We start from the raw sequence: 20,101 nt of genomic DNA, 5'->3' as shown, positions 1-20,101 counted from the left end.
ATCCCACAAAGAAGGTTGCTCCTTGGGAAATACTTGTGACTTGTCTATAATTTTCACATTGTAAAAATGAACCTGTACACCAAAATGAGGTACCACTTCACATGCACTACGATGGCGAAAATAAAAAGCTGGACAGTAACAAGTGCTGGCGAGGGCATCGAGAAACAGGAACCCATGGGGGGCGCCTGGGTGTCTCGGTCTGTTAATCGGCTGCATTTGGCTCCTGTAATGGTCCCAGGGTCCTGGGATCAAGTTCTGCATCAGGTTCCCTGCTCAGCTGGGAGTCTGCATCTCCCTCTGCCCCTTCCCCCACTCATGCTCTCTCTCTCTCTGTCAAATAAATAAAATCTCAAAAACAAAACAAAACAAAATGGGAGCCCTTGTGCACTGCTGATGGGAATGTCAAATGGGGCCATCACCTTGGAAGACAGTCTGGTAGTTTCTCAAAAGGTTAAACATATTGTTGTCACATGAGTTAGCAGTTCTACTGGTACATACATAATGAAGAGAACAGAAAAACTGTGTCTACAAAACACCTACACACCAATGATAAGAGTGAAAAAGAGGAAACCATACAAACGCCCTTCAGCCGATGAACGGATCAACAAAGTGCGCTATGTCCGCAGGGTAGGCGATTATTCCGCGATAAAAAAGAACAATTCACCGATATAGGGTGAACCCGCTGGTACATCGATGGCGAGGATGAACCTCGAAAACATTATACCCGGTGAAAGAAGCCAACGCAAGAGGCCACGCAGCCTAAGATCCCATCGTTATGAAATGTTCAGAAGAGGCAAGTCTTTAGAGATAGAAGGTAGATCAGTGTTTGCCTGGGGTTTGGGAAGGACAGTGAGGAGCACCTGCAAATGGGGATGGTGTTTCTTCTTGGGGTGATTAAAATGTCCTGGAATTAGCATGGAGATGGTTCACACCTTTGTGAATCACTGAAAAATCCCTGAATAATTCACTTTTGACAGGTAAATTTTATGGTGTGTGAATTGTGTCTCAATTAAAATCATGACCCTGTGTGAGATATACATACATAAAATTCAGACATTACAGAGGTAAACAGAATGAAACGTTCCTTATATTCCTCCCCAACGTTGCCTCCTATTTTTATCTTACTCTCCATACTGCCTTTTTAGTCATATGTATATTTACGAAGCAAATTAGAACCTTGTTATACATACTGTTTTGTTACTTTTTCTACTTAATATGACCTGTTCATATTTTTCACCATTGGAAGTAAGACAAAAGTTCCCAAACTGATTTTTTAAGTAACACAGCAAACCCAAAAGTCATTTAGAAAAAGATGGATAGCTTGAGTGCATGAAACTTAAACATTTCAGTATGGGGAAAAAAATGCCATAAATAAAAAGACCTAGTAGGAGAAAATATGGGAAACATTTCCAATAAAAGATTAATATTCCTGTATTAGGGACTAAGGATCCTACAAACTGATTTAAAGATGAACACCACAAGAGAAAAATGGGCAAAGATGTAAGGTGGCAAGTCAGAGAAAGGGAAATGTAAGTGGCACATACACTTATAAGAAAAGACGTCAAGCTCGTCAGTTGTTATCTTTTACCCAGCAGATGGGCAAAATTTAAAAGGACTGGTAACAGCCAGTGCTGGCAAGAACAGGGGGGAACGGACATCCATAAATCGCGAAAGGATACAACTTTTGGGGGAAGTAGGCAGTATTTCACAGATCAGCATCACCTTTAACCCACTTAGGGGATTCTAACCCACAAAAATAAAAGCACCACTACTGAGTATGTTCACAAAAATGTTTATTGCAGCCATTTTTATAAGAAGGGAAAAAAAACTGGAAACAGCTGGACTGTCACTTGATAGACGGTCGCTAGGATAGCTATGGTTAGCTATCATCTGTGCTGTGTGGGGCCTGCGGGTATTGAAGACGCATGATGTAACCTGATGGAACGGACCTAGGGGCATGCACACAGTAGAACAGCGCTGTGAAGAAAGCTAGTTCAGGGGCGCCTGGGTGGCTCAGTGGGTTAAAGCCTCTGCCTTTGGCTCGGGCCCTGATCCCAGGGTCCTGGGATCGGGTCCCGCATCGGGCTCTCTGCTCGGCGGAGAGCCTGCTTTCTCCTCTCTCTCTGCCTGCCTCTCTGCCTCCTTGTGATTTCTGCCTGTCAAATAATAAATAAATAAATCTTAAAAAAAAAAAAAAAAAAAGAAAAAAGAAAGCTAGTTCAGCAGTAAACGCCACTAAACTAAAACTCAAACCCCCAGAGTTGCGAATATGTGACTGTGTGTTGTTGCAGGCACAGAGAGAGCCTGTAAAATTTGGTCTGTTAGGGGCTGGGTAAGTGGTATTTGATTATTTCGAAGAAGAAAGTAATTTTAAAGAGCTGATTGTTGAGGAAGGATAATATTGTGCTCATTGAAGCTCTCTTCAAAGCTAGGGGACTGTGAAAAAGGATGAGAGAAGTCAGAATCGATGAGATGGTGTAAGAAGAACACCTTACTGGCTGTTAGGAATGCTGATATTTTCTTTTGAGCTAACATTTTGGCTCCTGACTGAGGCGGAGAAGAGAGGCTGGGAAGGAGCCCGGCCTGTCTGTCTGGAGCACTGGACAGGTGCCTGGTCGGAGGGGAGAACTCTGGTTTCTGACTCCAGTGTCTCCTTGGGCTTCATGCAGAAGGGGAGTCACCTGGCCTTCTCCGAAGAGCAGATCAGAGCAGGACTCAGACCAACAGAGGCTGGCCTCTTCTGGATCAGTTCAGGAAAACGGGACAGTTCACGTTGTGAATAAAGGATTTGCCTTCAGTGTTATTACTGGGGACCATACTTCCACTGGGGTCAAAGAAACTCCTGGAAGCAAATTATTAACCCAAAGAGGAACAGTCTTGCTGGGTCTCTGAGACCTAATTTCTACTCTAGGAAAACTAAAATGTCAAACTGGGAAGAAGTTTACCTTTATTCTAACAACCCTGTCCAAAATGCCCTTCTGCGGGGGGCTAAATGTGATTCTTGAAACAGTATAGAGCTCTGGTAAAGGTCCCTGCTTTCAGTGTTTAGAAATGCAAAGAGCATTTTTTTTTAAAGTTAAAAATATTTTTATTTATTTAATTTTTTTAAGTTAAAGTAAGCGTATTTTTATTTTTTTATTTTATTTTAAAAAAATTTAAAAAATATATTTATTTATTTATTTGACACAGAGAGAGATATCATAAATAGGCAGAGAGGCAGGCAGAGAGAGAGAGGAGGGGAAGCAGGCTCCCTGCTGAGCGGGGCTCAATACCAGGACCCTGGGACCATGACCTGAGCTGAAGGCTGAGGCCCAACCCACTGAGCCACCCAGGCGCCCCTAAAGTAAAAATATTTTTAAAGCACTGGTATTTTTCATGAAATTTTTTATAGGTTGAATGAAGTTTCCTTTTGACTGGTTCGTTTAGAATTGAGACGTTCTAAAGGTAGACAAGTGACGTTGCCCAAACACCCAGGAAAAACACACATGCTCTTATGGGTGGCATTTCGTTTGAAGAGAGTGACTTTAAACTCTCTTTTGGGATATGAGACAGATAAAAGGAGATGATCAGAAACTGACAGTTCCTTGAACATATGCAAATGTCATGACAATACAACCCCTTCAGCTTACTGGTGGGAGGCTCCTCCTAGGGTAGAAACAAAGACAAAGACATTTGTCCTTTTCTCCAGACACCACTCCTCGGCAAGATAAATCATTACGCTGATGAACTTGACCCAGGGACTAGGTTTCTGCATCAGGGGTGCTTAGGAACAATGTCAGGGGGAAAAAAAAGAAAACCTCACCTTAGTTATGATGAGAGGAAGAGAAACGAGTGAGGAAAGAGAGAGCACAGGGTTTCACTGTTTTCACAAAAAGTCCTCTCAGCTCAGAGGGGCACAGATGCCACTTGCCTGGGGCACTAGGCACAACCCAAACCCGAGGGGACAGGGTGTACTCAGACAGGAAGAGTTCCCATTCAAATTTCCTTTATAATTTCTTTGAGCTACATGAAATCCTTCCAGTACGTTGCTGTCCTCCTCGATTTTCCCCCGGGCAGTCACAGACCAGCCCAAGCAGCTCGCTAGCAACACCAGGAAATGACCACGGGGCATCTCTGCAGTTGGCACGGGGAGCTTTGGGATCTACTTTCAAAACACGCCCTAACTACAACCTCATGTGCTTCTTGCCAATCTCACAGAGGCTGAATCCCCCGCACGTGGCTCTGAAAAGGCACGTAACCCCGTGCGGCATTTCTGTCGTCTGGTTGGGTTACCGTCCCCGCTTTACTAGGGGCCGAGGTCCTGGCTGAGTGGAAGCGGATGGAGGGCGCTGGCCTAGTGGGGGCCGGGCTGCTCTCCTCCTGCGGTTTTCAGGCAAGCAGCTCTGAGCAGGGGCCTCTCCCCGGGTCTGCTCCCGCTGCTCCGGAGGCGGGCCTGAGCCCCGGGTGGCAGTCTCAGGTTGGCTCCTTGTCAATCCGCCAGACAACACCAGATCATGACACAAGACTCCCTCAGATCTTTGCAGGGGTCTTTCACGTTACAGCAGGGAAAGGGAAGCAGAGGGGGCGTCTGTTCTCTCTCCTTAGCCATGGGAGTGTTGCTCAAAATGTGGCTGGTGGGTTCCCGCTCCATCTCCCGGCATTGGTACGGGGTATGGAGCCTTTGGGAATGTTTATCTATAGAGTGTGAAAAGGTACTTTGCTTCAGGGTGAGCAGAAACAGCTACTCGCCCCCACTCCTCCTCTCATCATTAGTAGGGAGCTCGGGAAACGATCCACTGCACAGTTAGGTACGCCTGACCAGGGTGCTTCTGCAGGGTCCTGGGACCGTGATGGACGGGGAGCGGTTTGTGGCCTGCACTGCCATGGACAAGGGATGGCCCCGGGGACTCCTGCTGACAAGGAAACCTTATGGGCTGCTGCACCACCACCTGCTATTGTGGGTTTGTCTAGTGTCAATCAATCAATTTTGAAAGGATTCTCCGTTTTCTTTCACCCTGGAGGGTGATGAGTACGGCACCCTTTCAAAGCAGGTGGAGAAGGAGAAAGGGAGGAGAAAGGTGGAGAGCTGAGGTACCCGACCGAACACATCCTTCATGCATTGGACTGAATGTTTTATAGTAAGCAGTTTGCCTCTGCTTGTTGAGTACCAAAACCTAGATCAAACTTCAAGTGCCTTCTAGGACAAAAGTAGCTAATTTGGAACAACTGAAACATCCTGCCTCTGTGGATGGGAAGGCAGTCCCATTCTTGGAACCTTTAATCTGGGAGCGGTGGGGCAGCAGGTAGAGTCCAGATAAAGGACCGTAAGAGTGGATCACATGCTTGAATTCATGCGGGTTCCCTACCTCCTGGCCCCTGTCCTGCACGGGACACGACTCACTGTCTGCTTCCGAGAACGATCCGGATTCGTCGCTGGAGTTGGTTCCATAAGACTGCTCACATTTAATTTGGGGTCGGACTTGGTTGTACATTCCATCTCCCATCAGGCCTGGTTCCTGATGTTCTGTGGCTAGGAATCTGGCTCCCTGGGAACAGGGCGAGGAGGAGAACTCGCAGAGAGGGAGGCTGCAGGGCGAGCCCCCGCTCCCGTCCTCTGCGTAGGAATAGGAGGAGCATGAGCTGGAAGTCCTGGTCCTGGTCTCCAAGGGGGGCGAGCGAGGGCAGACTTTGATTGGCACCGGGCAGCTAGTGTTGGGCCGTATCCTTCCCGGCAAATGGTCAGCCATCAGCCCACCGTGGGAGTAGGCCTGTGAGCTGGGGAGGGACTGGCCAGCCCCCACCCACAGACCCTTTGGCACCGGCTCGGAGAGGTCTTTGTCCAAACTGCTTACCCCAGAATACGAATGCACCGCAGTGCTCACTTGGTCACAAGCGCTCGAGGAGAAGATCACACTTCTCCGGTCCAGCTCTCCTTCCTGTTTACAGAGAGCCTCCAACCCAGGGCCCTTGAGGGGCGACCCCATGGTGAAGTTGGACACGTCCTTCTGGCCCAGGTGAGGCTGTCCGTAATTCCCCGGGAAAGGGGCATAGTCAGTTTTAAGGTCACCCTGAGTGATCCCCTTGTCAAAAGGGCACGCCGAACTCCTGGCAAAGTGCTGCTGAGAGGTACTGGGCAAGCCAGACAACTCCACACTATTTTTTATGCTGAACAGAGACCTTAAACAGGAGGGGGAGGACACGCTCCTGGATCTCTCCAGGCAGGTGGCCCCGGCGGCGGGGGCGGGGCCGGGGGCGGGGCTGGGCTGTTTCGGGTCCATTTCGAGGTCCCCGGCTCTGTCCTTGCTGTCAGGCTCGTCTCCGGACAGGCAGAGCGTGATGCTCTCCTCCTCGTTCTCTTCACTGGGCGGCTCACTTTTAATCTGCCCCACAGCAAGCCCCGGCTTGAGGCTGTTGCTAGAGTTCTCTTCACCGAATGTGCTTGCAAAACCTGAGGTACTGTGTGACGATGCGTTATAGACATTCTTGGTACATGCAAGCTGGTACTTCTTGTATCTGGGGTACTGCGTCAGCGCGTCCTTCTCGGAGCTCTCCTTGGTGTCGGCCGGCACTTCGGACTCGGGCAGCAGCGCTTCCTCCTTCTCGGCTGCGGGGATGGTGGTGGCCTCAAAGCTGATGGGCTCTGGAAGCATCTGGTCCCGGGGGCAGGCCATCTTGGCCGTCTCGGAGTCCATGGTCTCCTCCTCTTCCTCCTCCTCCTCTCCCGCGGAGTCCTCGCGGTCCTCGGGCGGGCGCGGGCACGCAGCGTCCTTCCGGCACACGAACAGGCCATCCTCGCTGTTCAGGAGCTGCGTCTGCAGGAAGCTGAAGCAGGAGTCCTCCAGGTTATGCATGCGCAGGAACTCCGCACAGCGGATGACCTCGCGGATGTTTTCTCTGCTGAGCAACAGCTTGGCGGTGTAGGCAAACTGTAACAGAGGCCCAAAGCCCCTGGCCGTGACCTGCAAAACAAACAGGGAAATTGCCGACGTTACTACCATCAGCATGGCTATTGTCCCGAATCCCTCAACTGAAGCGGGATAACCAGACAGTGCTAATGTCCCAGAATAAAGACTGCAAAGGAGCAGTTAATCCCGCACTGGGTCAGCAGTGATTCCGCTTCCAGTAATTAGTGCCTGTCTCGTGCGTGCCTCCGCACTCCATCGCCCCGCACACGGCGCTGCAAATCACCGGGGTTCGGTGGCTCCGCAAGGTGACAACCGGCTCAGGGTTGACGCTAATGAAATATCCTGGCAAAAATACACGGTAACAATGGGAAGCCTGTTAATTCCCCTCCCAGTCACACCCGTGGAGAGCCCTTCTCGTAAGGAGAGGCGTGACACTTGTGGCTCACTCGAGCCAAAGAAAGCGTTCTGTTTTTTCTTGTCCACTGCGAACCTGGCAATATGGCCTGTTAAAACCTGAAAGTCCGCAGGGGTCGGAAAACAGTTTTCCTTCACTTAACAAGTTAAAGAATGACATGGAAGCAACTGCTGTGTTTCTCATTCATCATGGTTTCCAGATAGGACTTTTCAGTCCTCACATCCTACCTGATCTTACAGGGATACCTCAGAGAGGACAATAATCCAGAGCAGTATTCTCAACCCCGAAATCAACTGCTGGCCTAGAAAGAATGGGGGGTTCCAGAACTAAACAGGCCGACTGCCATTTAAATGGTTGAAGCTGCTGAGCGGCCCTGGACACAGGCTATTCCTTCCCTAATTATGAGCAATGGCTTTGCCATGCAGCTGCCTTCTTTCCTGCTAAATCTTCAGAGACTCAGCCTGCTACTGTCATGTGCTCCTCACGCTTCACATTTTATCGATTGAAAATGTGCTGTTTATGCACGGCTTTGTGTCCGCAACACCCCCATGCACGCAGAGGGTGACTTAGACAATAAGAGATGCATTGCCTAAGGCCAACTGTTCTCTCAGATGGAAGTGGATTAAACTTGCCGGGGTTCAGGGCAGGCTTCCTCACCCTATATGGAAACCTGCATGCATCTTCTAGGTTCTTGCAAACACCACTGACCCCTTTGAAAGGGAAGGTAGATCTGCGGAGTATGGATAGAAACTGAATGAAAGCAGCCACCATGGGGTCCTTGCTGGAAGCTCTAGCAGCAGTTATTACAAAATATCTGCTAAAGGCATAGGTGTAGAGCAAGGTGAGCTGGCCAGTTCTGCAGCTGACTTTCACATGAATTCACGGCGGCACACACAGCCAAAACTCTCGTAGGAACTTCTATCCCTTGCCCGTGATTCAATATGAACACTGCCTTATCCCAGAGAGGTCTTCCAACCTCTTACAACATACAATATCGGCCTCTCAGCCCCATTGCTAGTGTGAGAAAAATGCCCTGGATTGTTCAGAGCAGCACCAATTTTTACATGTGGCATTCTTTCCAGTAAGGGAAATGTCTTGGATATATAACTGAATGGATTTTAATTGGTTCGTATTTCGGAAGGACTTTAAATAAAATTCCAAATTAAAAAAAAATACCCCACCTCTGTCAGATAATGAGTCCCAAGATATTGGGTTAAAAAAAGAACACAACAGAAAAACATGACCGCCAGACTCACATTATAGCTCCACAAGGGCAATCACTGCCGTCTCACTTTTATTACACTTAATTGGGTCTGTTTCTACCGCTAGACAGCAAGCTCCTTCAGATCACGAACGGCTTCATTTCTCTTTATAACTCTGCATCTGATTAGGGTCTCTAACACGGCACACACCTGACAAAAGCCTGTGTGGGACTGAGATGTCAGATGCCTCCTTGCGTTCCTAGCATACCACTGCAGTGCTCTGGAAGTACCAAGACAGTCTGTGCTGGGACTATCATCTCGAATGACTTTTGGAGCAAGTCACTGTGAAAACCACTAATCCACACCAACCAACCAGCCAGGGCAGGGGACAGTCCTTATTTGTCCTATCGAACGGCCCTTATTTGTACCACTATTGAAAGGGAGCTCATCTGACCTACCTTTGTGTCCTACTAAGCTGACGTGGTAATAGATTCAGCAAATGCAGTATCTACTATATCTGTTCCATGTACTCTCCCCCCAGGAACCTTTCCGAGGAAGTGCAAAGCAAGGAAGTACCCATTTACAAGTAACCAAAGGAAGCGCTGGGAATGTCACATGACCCATTTCTTCGCTGTAATGTGACTTCGCCACAGAGAAGGATGGCCAAATCGAGGCACAGCTGACCCCTCCATACGGAAGCATTTTCTGCTCCGCTCCCAGGCAATTTGCCGTTTGCTGAATGGAAACACACATCTCAAGTTTGCGTACGTGTGCTCAGTATATGGGAAGTGGGGGAAACTCACGTCAGTGTTATTTATGTTTTTTTAAACAGTCCTCCCTTATGGGCATTCTGTTTTTATTTTGATGCCGTTGGTCTCAGTAAGTCCTGCCACTGTTCCCCACTATGGCTGCTTTTAAAGAAAATTCCTAGAGAAACCAGGAACACCCCTGGGGATGATTAGATTAGTCATGGGTATTGCCACCGACACATGGCTCCAAGGAGCTGGAGAAGGGGCCTCTCCAAGCAGGGACAAGTGGGTGTGTAAGTGTGAGTGTGACCGACAGTGCCAGTGAGCACGGTCTCCACATCCCAGGGCACATCACTAGTCCTTCTGGGCCAAGGAGACATGATGAGCTTGAAAGGATCATCCTACGGTCATAAAAGAGTCATGATTAAAACCAGGATTGTAAACTCTCATTCAAGTTCAAGGTCAGAGGCAGTGGTGTCCTCAACATGAAATTTCAAGAGTCCGTCACTAGCTCTCCCCTCACTCGAGTTGAAATCCTGCTTTGTCACATTCAGTTCTGCTGAATTTTGCTCAGCTTCTGTGTGCCAGGCTTTGTCTAGTTACCAAGTGCTCCCGGTGCCCAGCGTCACGCTAGCTTGTTCTCATACCGCACTGCCAAGAAGGCATGACTGCCTCTGTTCTGGAGACAAGGAAACAGAAGGAGGGAGGTGAAGGAATTCGTTCAAGGTCGTAGAGCTGGGATTCCAACCGATGTGCTGTGAGGAACGGATAAGTACAAGACTAGGCCCTGTGCCCAAGAAACCTACAATGCAGCTTTGTAGATACACCTTAACAATGGAAAGTTAATTATCAAGTAACAACATCAGTCAACAATGGGAAAGCTATCAGAAGATTATATGATCAGTTGTCAGCTGAGAAATCCCTCCCAGTTCAGGAGAGAAGGTGACTGCTGAGGTCTTAAGCCCTCATAAATAGGACCTGGAGTGCAGTGAAATCGCTCTGTGTTCACTGTGGGTCAAGAGCTGCTCTGATCTAATGGGTACCTTCCGAACCACTCTGTGTCCCTCCGAGGAACCCATCTCTGGTATGCTTTAGGTCAGCTGTGTTAACTCCAAATACACAAAACAGAAAGCAAGTGCCCATCACACCTGCAGGTCATGTCAAATCAGGTAGATGCTTTCTAAATACTGGTTTTAGGATTCATCTCGGTAGCTTGCACTGACTTTCCATTTTTAGGAATCATTTAAACTCACTCACTGTACTCAGAAAGCAAACATCTAGGTACCAAGGGAAAGCTGTATGTTTATGAAACCGCGATCACAAGGCTGCATTGTTATTTACTTTCTGTTTTTAACAAGTAAGGCTCTGATAATGGGAAAAATAAGAAGGGATGGGAAATGGAGACGCACACATAAAACTAACGACCCATAAAAATGTTATTTAAAAAGGTAATGATCATAAAGTTAAAGTGGAATGAAGTGGCTAGAAATAGCAAACCAGTTCCATTTCGCTGATGGTAATGGAGCTGTGCGCCACTGCTCTAAGGGAAGCAAGCTATCTCTCTTGCCCTCTGGTTGCTCCCAAGCAGGTGATGACCTTCTCCAGTAGTTGGCACACACAAGGCAAGTGGCCTTGACCGTGGAGTTTCAGGTCTGAAAGAAACAAGGTCAAACTACTGAACTCGTGTGCCGTGGTGTGAGCCCACATGAGGATAATGGGTTGAAAATATGACCCACTGAAACTATGACCCTTAGCCTTTTGTTCCATGGGTTCTGATGTACCCTCTCCATGCTATTGGTGGAAGGAGGATGAACCGATGAAAACTCAGCGGGCATAGGGCACGTTTAGGTGCTGCTTGCAAAGCTCCCTCTCCGGAGTTACCCGGCTTCCTGCTGGACAGAGATCCTGAAAGGAAACGTCTAACAGTTTCCATCGCTCTGGATCATTACAGGGATCAGGCAGTGGGCTTCCGGTGGCTACTGAAAACAGGGCTTGGGAGTATTTAGGAGACTTGCAGCAGCGTTCTCTACTCAAGCCGCGCGATTAAGGTCTTCTCCGTTGGTTCTGGCAGTATTTACACGCGGGTGTAGCACTGAGCTCCTCCTCAGAGGGTGGACCAGATGAATGGGGAGATCCCGGGACTGTTTTCTAGGGGATGGATGGCACACTTCTCAAGGCTGCTGAACTGTGGCCTTACAAGCCACGCAATGCATGCTTCCCCGATGAAGATGGATCTCTTATATACCTTGCAGGGGCTGGGGAGATGACAGGAACAAAGCTATGCTGCATGGGCTTTTTACTACACTGGGCCACGGCCATCCCTCCGAACTCTTTGCACAGCAAGGCACTTGTCAAAGAAAACAACTTTGGGGACAACGCACTCTTCCTTTCCACTCCCACACAGCACTGCATTCCATTCTGCAGGAGGAAGACTGATTTGGTGATGAGGTGTCACTTCTAATCTTAATTTAAAAAAAAAAAAAGATTTTATTTATTTATTTGGCAGAGAGAGAGAGTTATTTATGTTTTTTTAAACAGTCCTCCCTTATGGGCACATAATGCATGCAAGAATGCACAGGCCCTCTCCCCTGCAGTTGAGACAGGCTCCCTGATTTTAGTGGGGCTGACGACATCCAAACAGTGGAACTCCATTACACTAAAACTCCAAAGACTAGCTGGCACAGGCAGGGGGAGCAGCACGCAGAGGTAGAAGAGTACCTCCTGTGCAGGGAACACGATGCTGGTTTCGATCCCAGGACCCCACGATCATGACCCTAGCTCAGGGCAGACATTTAAGTGACTGAGCCACCCAGGTGCCCCTAATCTCAATTTTCTATAATCAATAATCCGTATTATCATGTTTTTCTCCCCAAAGCAGTATGTTATATAAGAATATTATACTTATATCTGGGTGTATTTGTATTTGTTAAATTAATGAACTTCACTCTTTCAAAAAAGCTTCTGGTCATTTTAGTATTAATTCAGCTAAAGATAGAACCAGAGAAACCAATCTTTTTCCCATTTCCATTTTTTGTAAAAACAAAAATAAACATTTAAGTTGATTTATACATAGAAGCATATAATTTTATATAGTGTTTTTTTCCCCCTAAAGAAAGTAATTATCTGTGCTAGTAAATGTGGCTTAAAAGCATAAAATTGTCTTTCCTTTCCCCTGCAGGCTTGATTTTGGGTCTGCAGCCACAACATAGAGATGCTCTCCTATTTGTAAATCTGCCCCTTGAGATTCTCTACCTGAACATTTAGTCAATATTTTTTTGTGTGAGAACTGAAGGAACCAGTTTTCTGGGATTCAAATCCCAGCTCTATTGTGTACCTGCTTGGGAACTTGGGCGGGTTACTTAACCTTTCTGTCCTTCAGTTTCTCCAGCTATAAGACAGGGATACCAACAGTGCCCATCTTGTGGTAAAACCTTTAGAACAGGGTTTGGCATTGAGTAACAACAATTACTGCTACGATTATTTAAAAAAAAAAATGAATACAAATAGTTGCTTTCTCCAAGGAGCTAAGAGGGCGAGCAGGGAGACAGATGTTTAATACAAAGGTCTATAATATAATCTAAGTGTGGAACAGGTATTTAAAGGGTCTTAAGGGAGGACCAAAGCAGGGGGCAGTAACTGCTCAGAGCATCAGTGGAAGCCTTTCTGGAAAAGGTGCCTTTGCCTTGAATGTTGAAGGCTGAGCTGAAGTTCATCAGAATAAGTCAAACAATGGCAAGTCTCACTCCCTCTCCTTCTGGCTCTTCCTCCAATGCCACTTTATCTGCAAGACCCTTTCTGGGCCTTCGATTCACAACTGCCCCCCCCATCCAAAGTAGTTACATGATTTCCAGGAATAGCCGAGCATTAAACTAAGTACAGGGTCCTTCCGACCATGGAACCCTGAACAGCTTGTGTGTCTATGACTATGGCCTGTCAAGACACATGCACACATGCATGCAAGAATGCACAGGCCCTCTCCCCTGCAGTTGAGACAGGCTCCCTGATTTTAGTGGGGCTGACGACATCCAAACAGTGGAACTCCATTACACTAAAACTCCAAAGACTAGCTGGCATGGCTGCTGGGATCGGCAGCACAGGTCAGTGGTCCCCAGCAGGGCCAGGAGTATCCTGGAAATACATGGTCTGCCTACTAAGGTACTTTTTGGTTGTTTTAAAAAGGAAAATCAGAAAAAAAAAATAATAAAGGAAAATCAGGTAGGTTCAGTGAACAAAGACCTGACTTGAGTTGACTCATATGAGACTCTAGGTTTCCCCATAACAAAGAGTCATGATCTCAGAATGGAGTCTGTTCGTGGACTCAGACTCCTTGAAATTAATTCCTGGGAACTCTTGAGGAAGGATCCCACAATAAGTCACATTTTCATTGTAACTATTCTTGTCACAAGGGTTTGCAAAAACATATATCTTATAGTTGTTCCTAAGTCATGAACTAAACAGAAACTTTTTTTTTTTTTAAGATTTCGTTAATTTATTTGCGAGAGAGAGTAAGAGAGAGAGAGCATGAGCAGGGGGAGGGGCAGAGGGAGAAGCAGACTCCCTGCTGAGCAGAGAGCCCAATGCAGAGCTTGATCCTTAGGACTCAGCAACCATGACCTGAGCTGAAGGCAGATGCTTAACACACTGAACCACCTACGCACCCCTAAATATAAACTTTTTTTAATTAGAAAAACTTTCATGAAACTTATTCAGAAGTTATTCAGCTCAGAACTAAATTTATTTATCAGTGTCTGTCTTTATCTTTCCATCCATCTAACTCCATCTGTGTCCTAAAGTAACATTACTTTAATACAAACAGGGGAAATATAAATAATTCTGACCAACCACTAACTTTGACTTCTATAACTTAATTTACTTTGGTCTGACATTATAACCTCATATGCTACCTCTTGACTATTGTCTCTTGGCTTTATGCCAATTCTTTTTTCTGTTCCCTTTTGTAATGCTGGCAGAGTACATTTCTCAGGCTTCTTTGCTGGTTGACATTATTAGATTCTACCGATAGGGGGCACTGGTGGGATAGCAGAAAATGAGAGGAAAGATGGGGTTCTTTGTTTCTTCTCTTTCTTTTCCTTCCCTGGCTGTGTGTTCTGGAGAAGGCTACATCCTTGACTCCGTGCTGGAGTTTTTGGCAAGGGCTGTCTCCTTCACAGGTACAGGTATCAGCTCCTTCTCTAGGCTCCTTGTATCCTCTCTGGCCCTAGGAGTGGTAGCTGCTTCCTATAATCACTAATCACTGAGTTCATTTTTTAAAAAAAGATTTTTTATGAGAGAGGGAGGGAAGAGGAGAGGGAAAAGCGGGTTCCCCACTGGGCAGGGAGCCTGATGCAGGGCTCCATCCTAGGACCCTAAGATCATGACCCAAGCTGAAGGCAGACTCTTAACCGACTGAGCCACCTAGGCGCCTGAATCACTGAGTTAATTCTGCTTCCCCTTTCTGTTCTTCCAGTTTTCCAACACCTGTGTAACCAATTCCTTGTTTTATATCCCCTCTGTTTGAAACACCTGGCATTGTTTCTGTTTCCCTGACTCAATCCTCATCCACTTTATAGACCAGGAAGTCAAAAAAGGTGAAGCCCAGAAAGTCCAGAAAGGTGAAGGGATTTTCCCAAAGTCACACAGCTGGTCAACCAGGGTTTAACTCAATTATTCTGACCGTCGAGTTCAACTCTCCTGCTTTTTTCTCAATCAGGTATGGTTATCTTTCTCATGTAAGGGACAGGCAAAATTTATATATGACATACATATAAGATAATGTATTCATATTTACTCTAAAGGTATATATGAAAACAGGAAGTCTCCCTTCTGAAAGATTACATAATGAAGTTCATGGAATAATTTTAAAAAATCTAATTTCAGTATAGGTGTCGATCCTAAAATAGGTATTAAATAGTAGTAACTTTTTACATTTTTCAGTGTAAAATGAAAGTGAAAAGCATCCCACTCACTGGTAATGAAGTAGTAAAACCTGCATCTAGGTTTATAGTTTCATTTGAAAAACCGCCTCCAACTGAAAATTATTTTTTAAAAGAAGATTTTTAAAAATTACCTAATTTCCATTTTAAATGACCCTTTCCCCATTCAGGAAACCAATGATTCTCCTAGACCAGAATTCTCTTGAGTCAAGGTTTGGTTTTACCTCCTCAACCTTTTTAGTCATTTCAAACCAACCATCAACCACTTGATCTTCAACCAGAAAACATAAAACATTTTTTAAGTCTTCCAGGTGTGAGAAGTTGAGTCCCTCATCAGAGCCCTCTAAGTTCTTCATATCAAACCAAAATTCCCATCCTGGTAGCCTAACCATTTATGAGCCCTTACACCTTCCTCACTGCTCTCTTTAGAATGACCCTGAGTTCTACTGCATCCCCAGCAGGATATCTGGTCTGAGTAAATATTCCAGTCACTGGTATGGAGGAGAGAACTATCACCTCCTCAGTTGAGATCCTATTTTCTAGGAATACCAACTAAGATGTATTTCATTGTCACTGAATACTTATGGTGCCATCAGTGAACATCTCTGAGGTTTTTTTCAGCATGTGTTACTGATAAGCCATGTGTCCATCTTAATCTTGCAAAATTGATTTTTTTGACCCAAGGGTATATGCTTGTGTCGATATTCAGATTTATTGTCCAGACAAATCATTCCCATTATACAAATTGTTCTTCAGTCAATTTTTAAAGATCTGCTTTCTTCCTTTTTTAAAAAAAATTAAGTAATTTTCTGATTTCCATCTAGACTTCTGATGCTTTCCTAGGTTCTGCAATTCTTCAAAGATTTTGACCATAACAAGATGTTCCATAATCATGTCTAATTTTTTTTCCCTGTAGTTTGGGGGGTTTACTTCATCAACATTGGGAACTTGGATATTTTCTTAGTGTTCATCTACCTGGCGTTTACATTCTCTTCTCCAAATTCTTCTTACTTTTCCATCTAATAGACAGTCTCCTTGAAACACAATATGGAGATAACTGTGGATTCTGCTATCCTTTCGTCAGCCCCAAGACCAGCTGTTGGTTGACTTGCCTTCTTGCCCTAAACAGAATCATTCATTTATTTTCCTTGTCTGCTTAAACCCACATGTCCATTGGTGGATGAATGGAAAAACAAAATGGTATACAAAGAAAATGGAATATTGTGCAGTTTTAAAAAGGGAAGAAATTCTATTATATACTACAACATGAGTAAATCTTGAGGTCATTATGCTAAGTAAAATGAGCCAGTCACAAAAAGACAAATACTATATGACTCCTCTTTTATACGGTGTCTGAGGTATTCATAGATATAGAAAATATAGATTCATATTCATAGATATAGAAAATAGAATGGTGGTTACCAGGGCTGGGGTCAAGAACAAAAGGGGAATTGTTGTTTAATGGGTGCAGAGTTTCGGATTTGCAAGATGACAAGAATTCTGGAGATCCTGTTTCATAACAATGTGAACATTTTTTAGGTAAGATGAATGTTTGATGGACATCAGTAGAGATCAGTTAAAATTGGTTAAGATGGTCAGTTTCATGTTGGGTTTTCTTTTTATTGTAATACAAAAAGGTGTTGAAATATTTCAGACTGTACAAAATGTCCTCTTTGACGATCACTTTCTCTAAGACGACAATCTCTTTCTTCTAAGGATCCTCTCATGTGGAGAGGATTGACTCCTATCAATTCCTTTTAGTTAGTCAGTATTAGGAACAAAATAGCAATTCTACTCTTGTATTCTCTACCTTCTTAAAGGTGAAACTGCCAGTAGAGGCAAATCAGTAACTACTCAGGTATTCTTTCCTTGGTTGAAGAGAATTCTGGGAGCTATTCCTATAGTTGAAGTTCTGCATCATGCTTCTCCTTTGCTCTAATTTTGTAAATAAGGAATTCCATCTCACAGCCATATTTCAGCGTGATGTCCTTTTGCTCATCAGGTTACTAAGAAATTCTATTTATCACCCTGGCAGTAATTTCCAATTCAATTTTTTAATTACTCCTGCTTCACCCATTGATGGATAGACACTGGAGACTATAAGTATTGCTTCTCTCTTCCCCTTCTCCTTGGTCTAGCCAATGATTCACCTACTACTTCACACTTTTACATCAATGTCAAACCTGCTTGCTTCCGCGATAACTGATGTCATGAGGTTAGCAGGATATTCATCTCCCTCCTTCTCTGATCACTTTTAGTTTAAAGCATGAGCCCTGTGCACTGCAGGTTCTTTATAACAATTAGTTGAACTGAATTGAGCTAACCCTAGTAATGCCCACCGGGGCAAGCAGGCAATTTGAATCCTTCCTTCACATGACAGTCCATCACATATTTGAAGACATCTGTCATGCCCGGTTAGGGATTTTTTTTCTTCAAGAACTGAAGTCATATTTTCCATCAGAAATCAAAATGGAAGAACTGACAGATCACATGTCTCTTGTGGAAATGTTATTTTCTAGCTGACCTCTGGCGCAAGTGGGTTTATGCTCCACTAATACGCCGATAGCCATGAGGACCTGGCGACGTCAAGGGTGGGCCACTGGTGTTTAGTAAGGAAGGTAATTCGATCCCGACAGCTGGAGATACTCTGCTGTCCTTTTCCCCCTTTCCTTTGCAAAATAGGAATAAGTCAGGACGTGCTGAAGAAATCATATAGTTGAAGGGCTTTTGAGACGCAAACATTAAAAATTCTAAAAAGATGTATATCATCTTCTCAATGCCTGCTTCATTGCCTTTGCAAGGGAAGTGGGGGTTACTGGGGCTCCTGGAAAGAACAAAGCTGTGGATTTTGCCTTATGGGCATGGTATATATGACAGCAAATAATAGTATTTCTATAGTCTTTAGTTTCCTTCATCTGAGTCCTTCTTAACTAACCACCATATAACAGAAGCTGAGACACACTGACGGCGTTAACCAAGGCTCAACACTAACTCCGGGTAAACGCATATATGGAAACCAGACATTTTGCCCAAGGGACAGTACACTCTGATTTCTCCTCCCTTCTCCTGTTTCTACCATGGGCTTTGCCAACAGAGAAGAGTTAATGCTGATGCAATGTAGGCGCCATCTGTGCTCTGTGAGGATTTAAACAGCGGCCGCTGTCAACACAAAACCCCCATCTGTGACTGGGACAATGGCTGTCCCGGGGGGCTGTCGGGACTAGCAGACAGAAAGCCCGGGCCCTGTGGCCTGGGGCTGAGGAGACCGGATGAGACAACACTCAGAATCCTGGATAGGAACACGAAATCAGGGTTGTCCCTCAGCCACTTCCCTCCATCTCCTGGAGTTCTCATCTTTTCTCTAGGCGATTCCTGTCATCAGGGAAGGGAATAGAGAGGAAGCGAGTCAGGCCATCTGTGTGGCCATGGTTGCAGGTTTGGCCCAATTGGTTGGGCTTTTGCCCTGCGGCCTTCCACAGCCCTTCCTGGGACGCAGGCTCGCCAGTGTGATGTCCAAGAGGACAGGGAGCAGGCCATTGCTGAGAAGAGCGGTGTGTTTGGGACTTCAGACCGCTGGGGCATGAGGGCACGGTGCTGTTTTTGACAATGGAGTCATCTCTGGCAGCCCGGCTGCTGAAGCAGGGGAGCCAGAAATTCCCAACAATGTCAGGTTGGTTGTTTCCAGTCTCTGTGGGGCTGAAACACACTTTCCATGCTGACTTGGGGGATGGTGAGAAAAGGAAAGAAGTCACAGTCTCTTCCAGAAGGTGCAGTGGAGTCTGTTCTGGGGCATCTATTTTGAACACGGCTAGGAACGGTTATTCATTCAAGACCTCTTGGCTTACAGCTCCTAACTAGGAAAACACCTTTTCTACTAAAAATAGACATATCCAAACATTCTGAAAACACACTCTTGGTTTTTGACAAATACCACATCTCCAGAACACCAGGCGTTCTTGGTTTGAGTGAATCAAACCACTCCCGAGCACACCTTTAAAGATGTGAGGTAAGGCATCTACAATACTGGGGGTATTCCAGCATTTTGATGGGACTCTAGTCACTGAAGTCAGAAGTCTTCTGACTAGCTAACCGTTCTAGAAAATAAGCCCTCCAGTTTCCTGGCGTTCCTGCCTCAGGACGATTTGGCTCCTGGAGGGAGGAATGTAGAGCCCATCCACAACACATCGCCAGGAGCCTTCCGGAGTGGTGTACCTCTGAAAGGCCCGATGAAGAGAGCAGGTGTCTGGATGGCCTCGTCATTTCTTTCTTTAACAAGCGTAGGAGGCTTAAGAATCTTTAGGTCACCACTGTGGCAAAAGTACCGAGACTCAAAGCAAAAAAAAAAAACAAACAAAAAAACCCCCAAACACCTCTCCTTCTCTCTGTTGATACCATTTTCCCTCTCCCCTGTACCTCCATGATCTCTCGGGATTGCCCTGGACAGTCTTTAGGGGAATGTTCCCGACACGGACTATGACTATATTTCAAGCAGCAAGTCTCTGCTTTAGAGAGCAAACTTCACGCTCTTGTCTGGCTTCCCAGTGTCCCCCAGACTGATTCCCTTTGCCATCTCATTTCCAGTTGTTCTCTCGAGCCAGACTGCAGCCTTTCTCCTGCCTTCTAGCATTTGCTCAGGCTGTGCTCCCTGCCTGGATGCTTTCTTCACTTCGTTTTGCCAATTCCAGCTGGACCGGGGTCGGGGGTGTCCATCAATATGGAATGCAAGGGCCACAAGAAACCCTTGCAAAGAAGGTGGTGATTTAGCTGGACCCTATTCCCAACTTGGACAATAGCTGCTGCTTATAGATACTCAGTCCTGGCATTTCCTCACGTAAGAGCTATTTTGCACTGTTATCTAAATGTTCCATTGTGACTGGCTTTTTTTTTTTTTTTAAAAGATTCTATTTATTGGGGCGCC

At 45.7% G+C, this 20,101-nt stretch overlaps 1 protein-coding gene across 1 annotated transcript in view; it reads right to left on the bottom strand.

The window, feature by feature from the left end:
• Nucleotides 1-20,101, bottom strand: part of BACH2 (BTB domain and CNC homolog 2) — a 363,936-nt gene that overhangs the window by 16,546 nt on the left and 327,289 nt on the right. Inside the window, exon 5 of the mRNA XM_044245496.1 lies at nt 5,346-6,938. Within this exon, the coding sequence (XP_044101431.1) occupies nt 5,346-6,938 (1,593 nt within the window). The remainder of the gene's footprint in view (nt 1-5,345; nt 6,939-20,101) is intronic.

The sequence above is a fragment of the Neovison vison genome, chromosome 1 (genome assembly GCF_020171115.1).
Source record: "Neovison vison isolate M4711 chromosome 1, ASM_NN_V1, whole genome shotgun sequence".
NCBI classification, from domain to species: domain Eukaryota; kingdom Metazoa; phylum Chordata; class Mammalia; order Carnivora; family Mustelidae; genus Neogale; species Neogale vison.
This window is presented reverse-complemented; position numbering and strand designations above follow the sequence as displayed.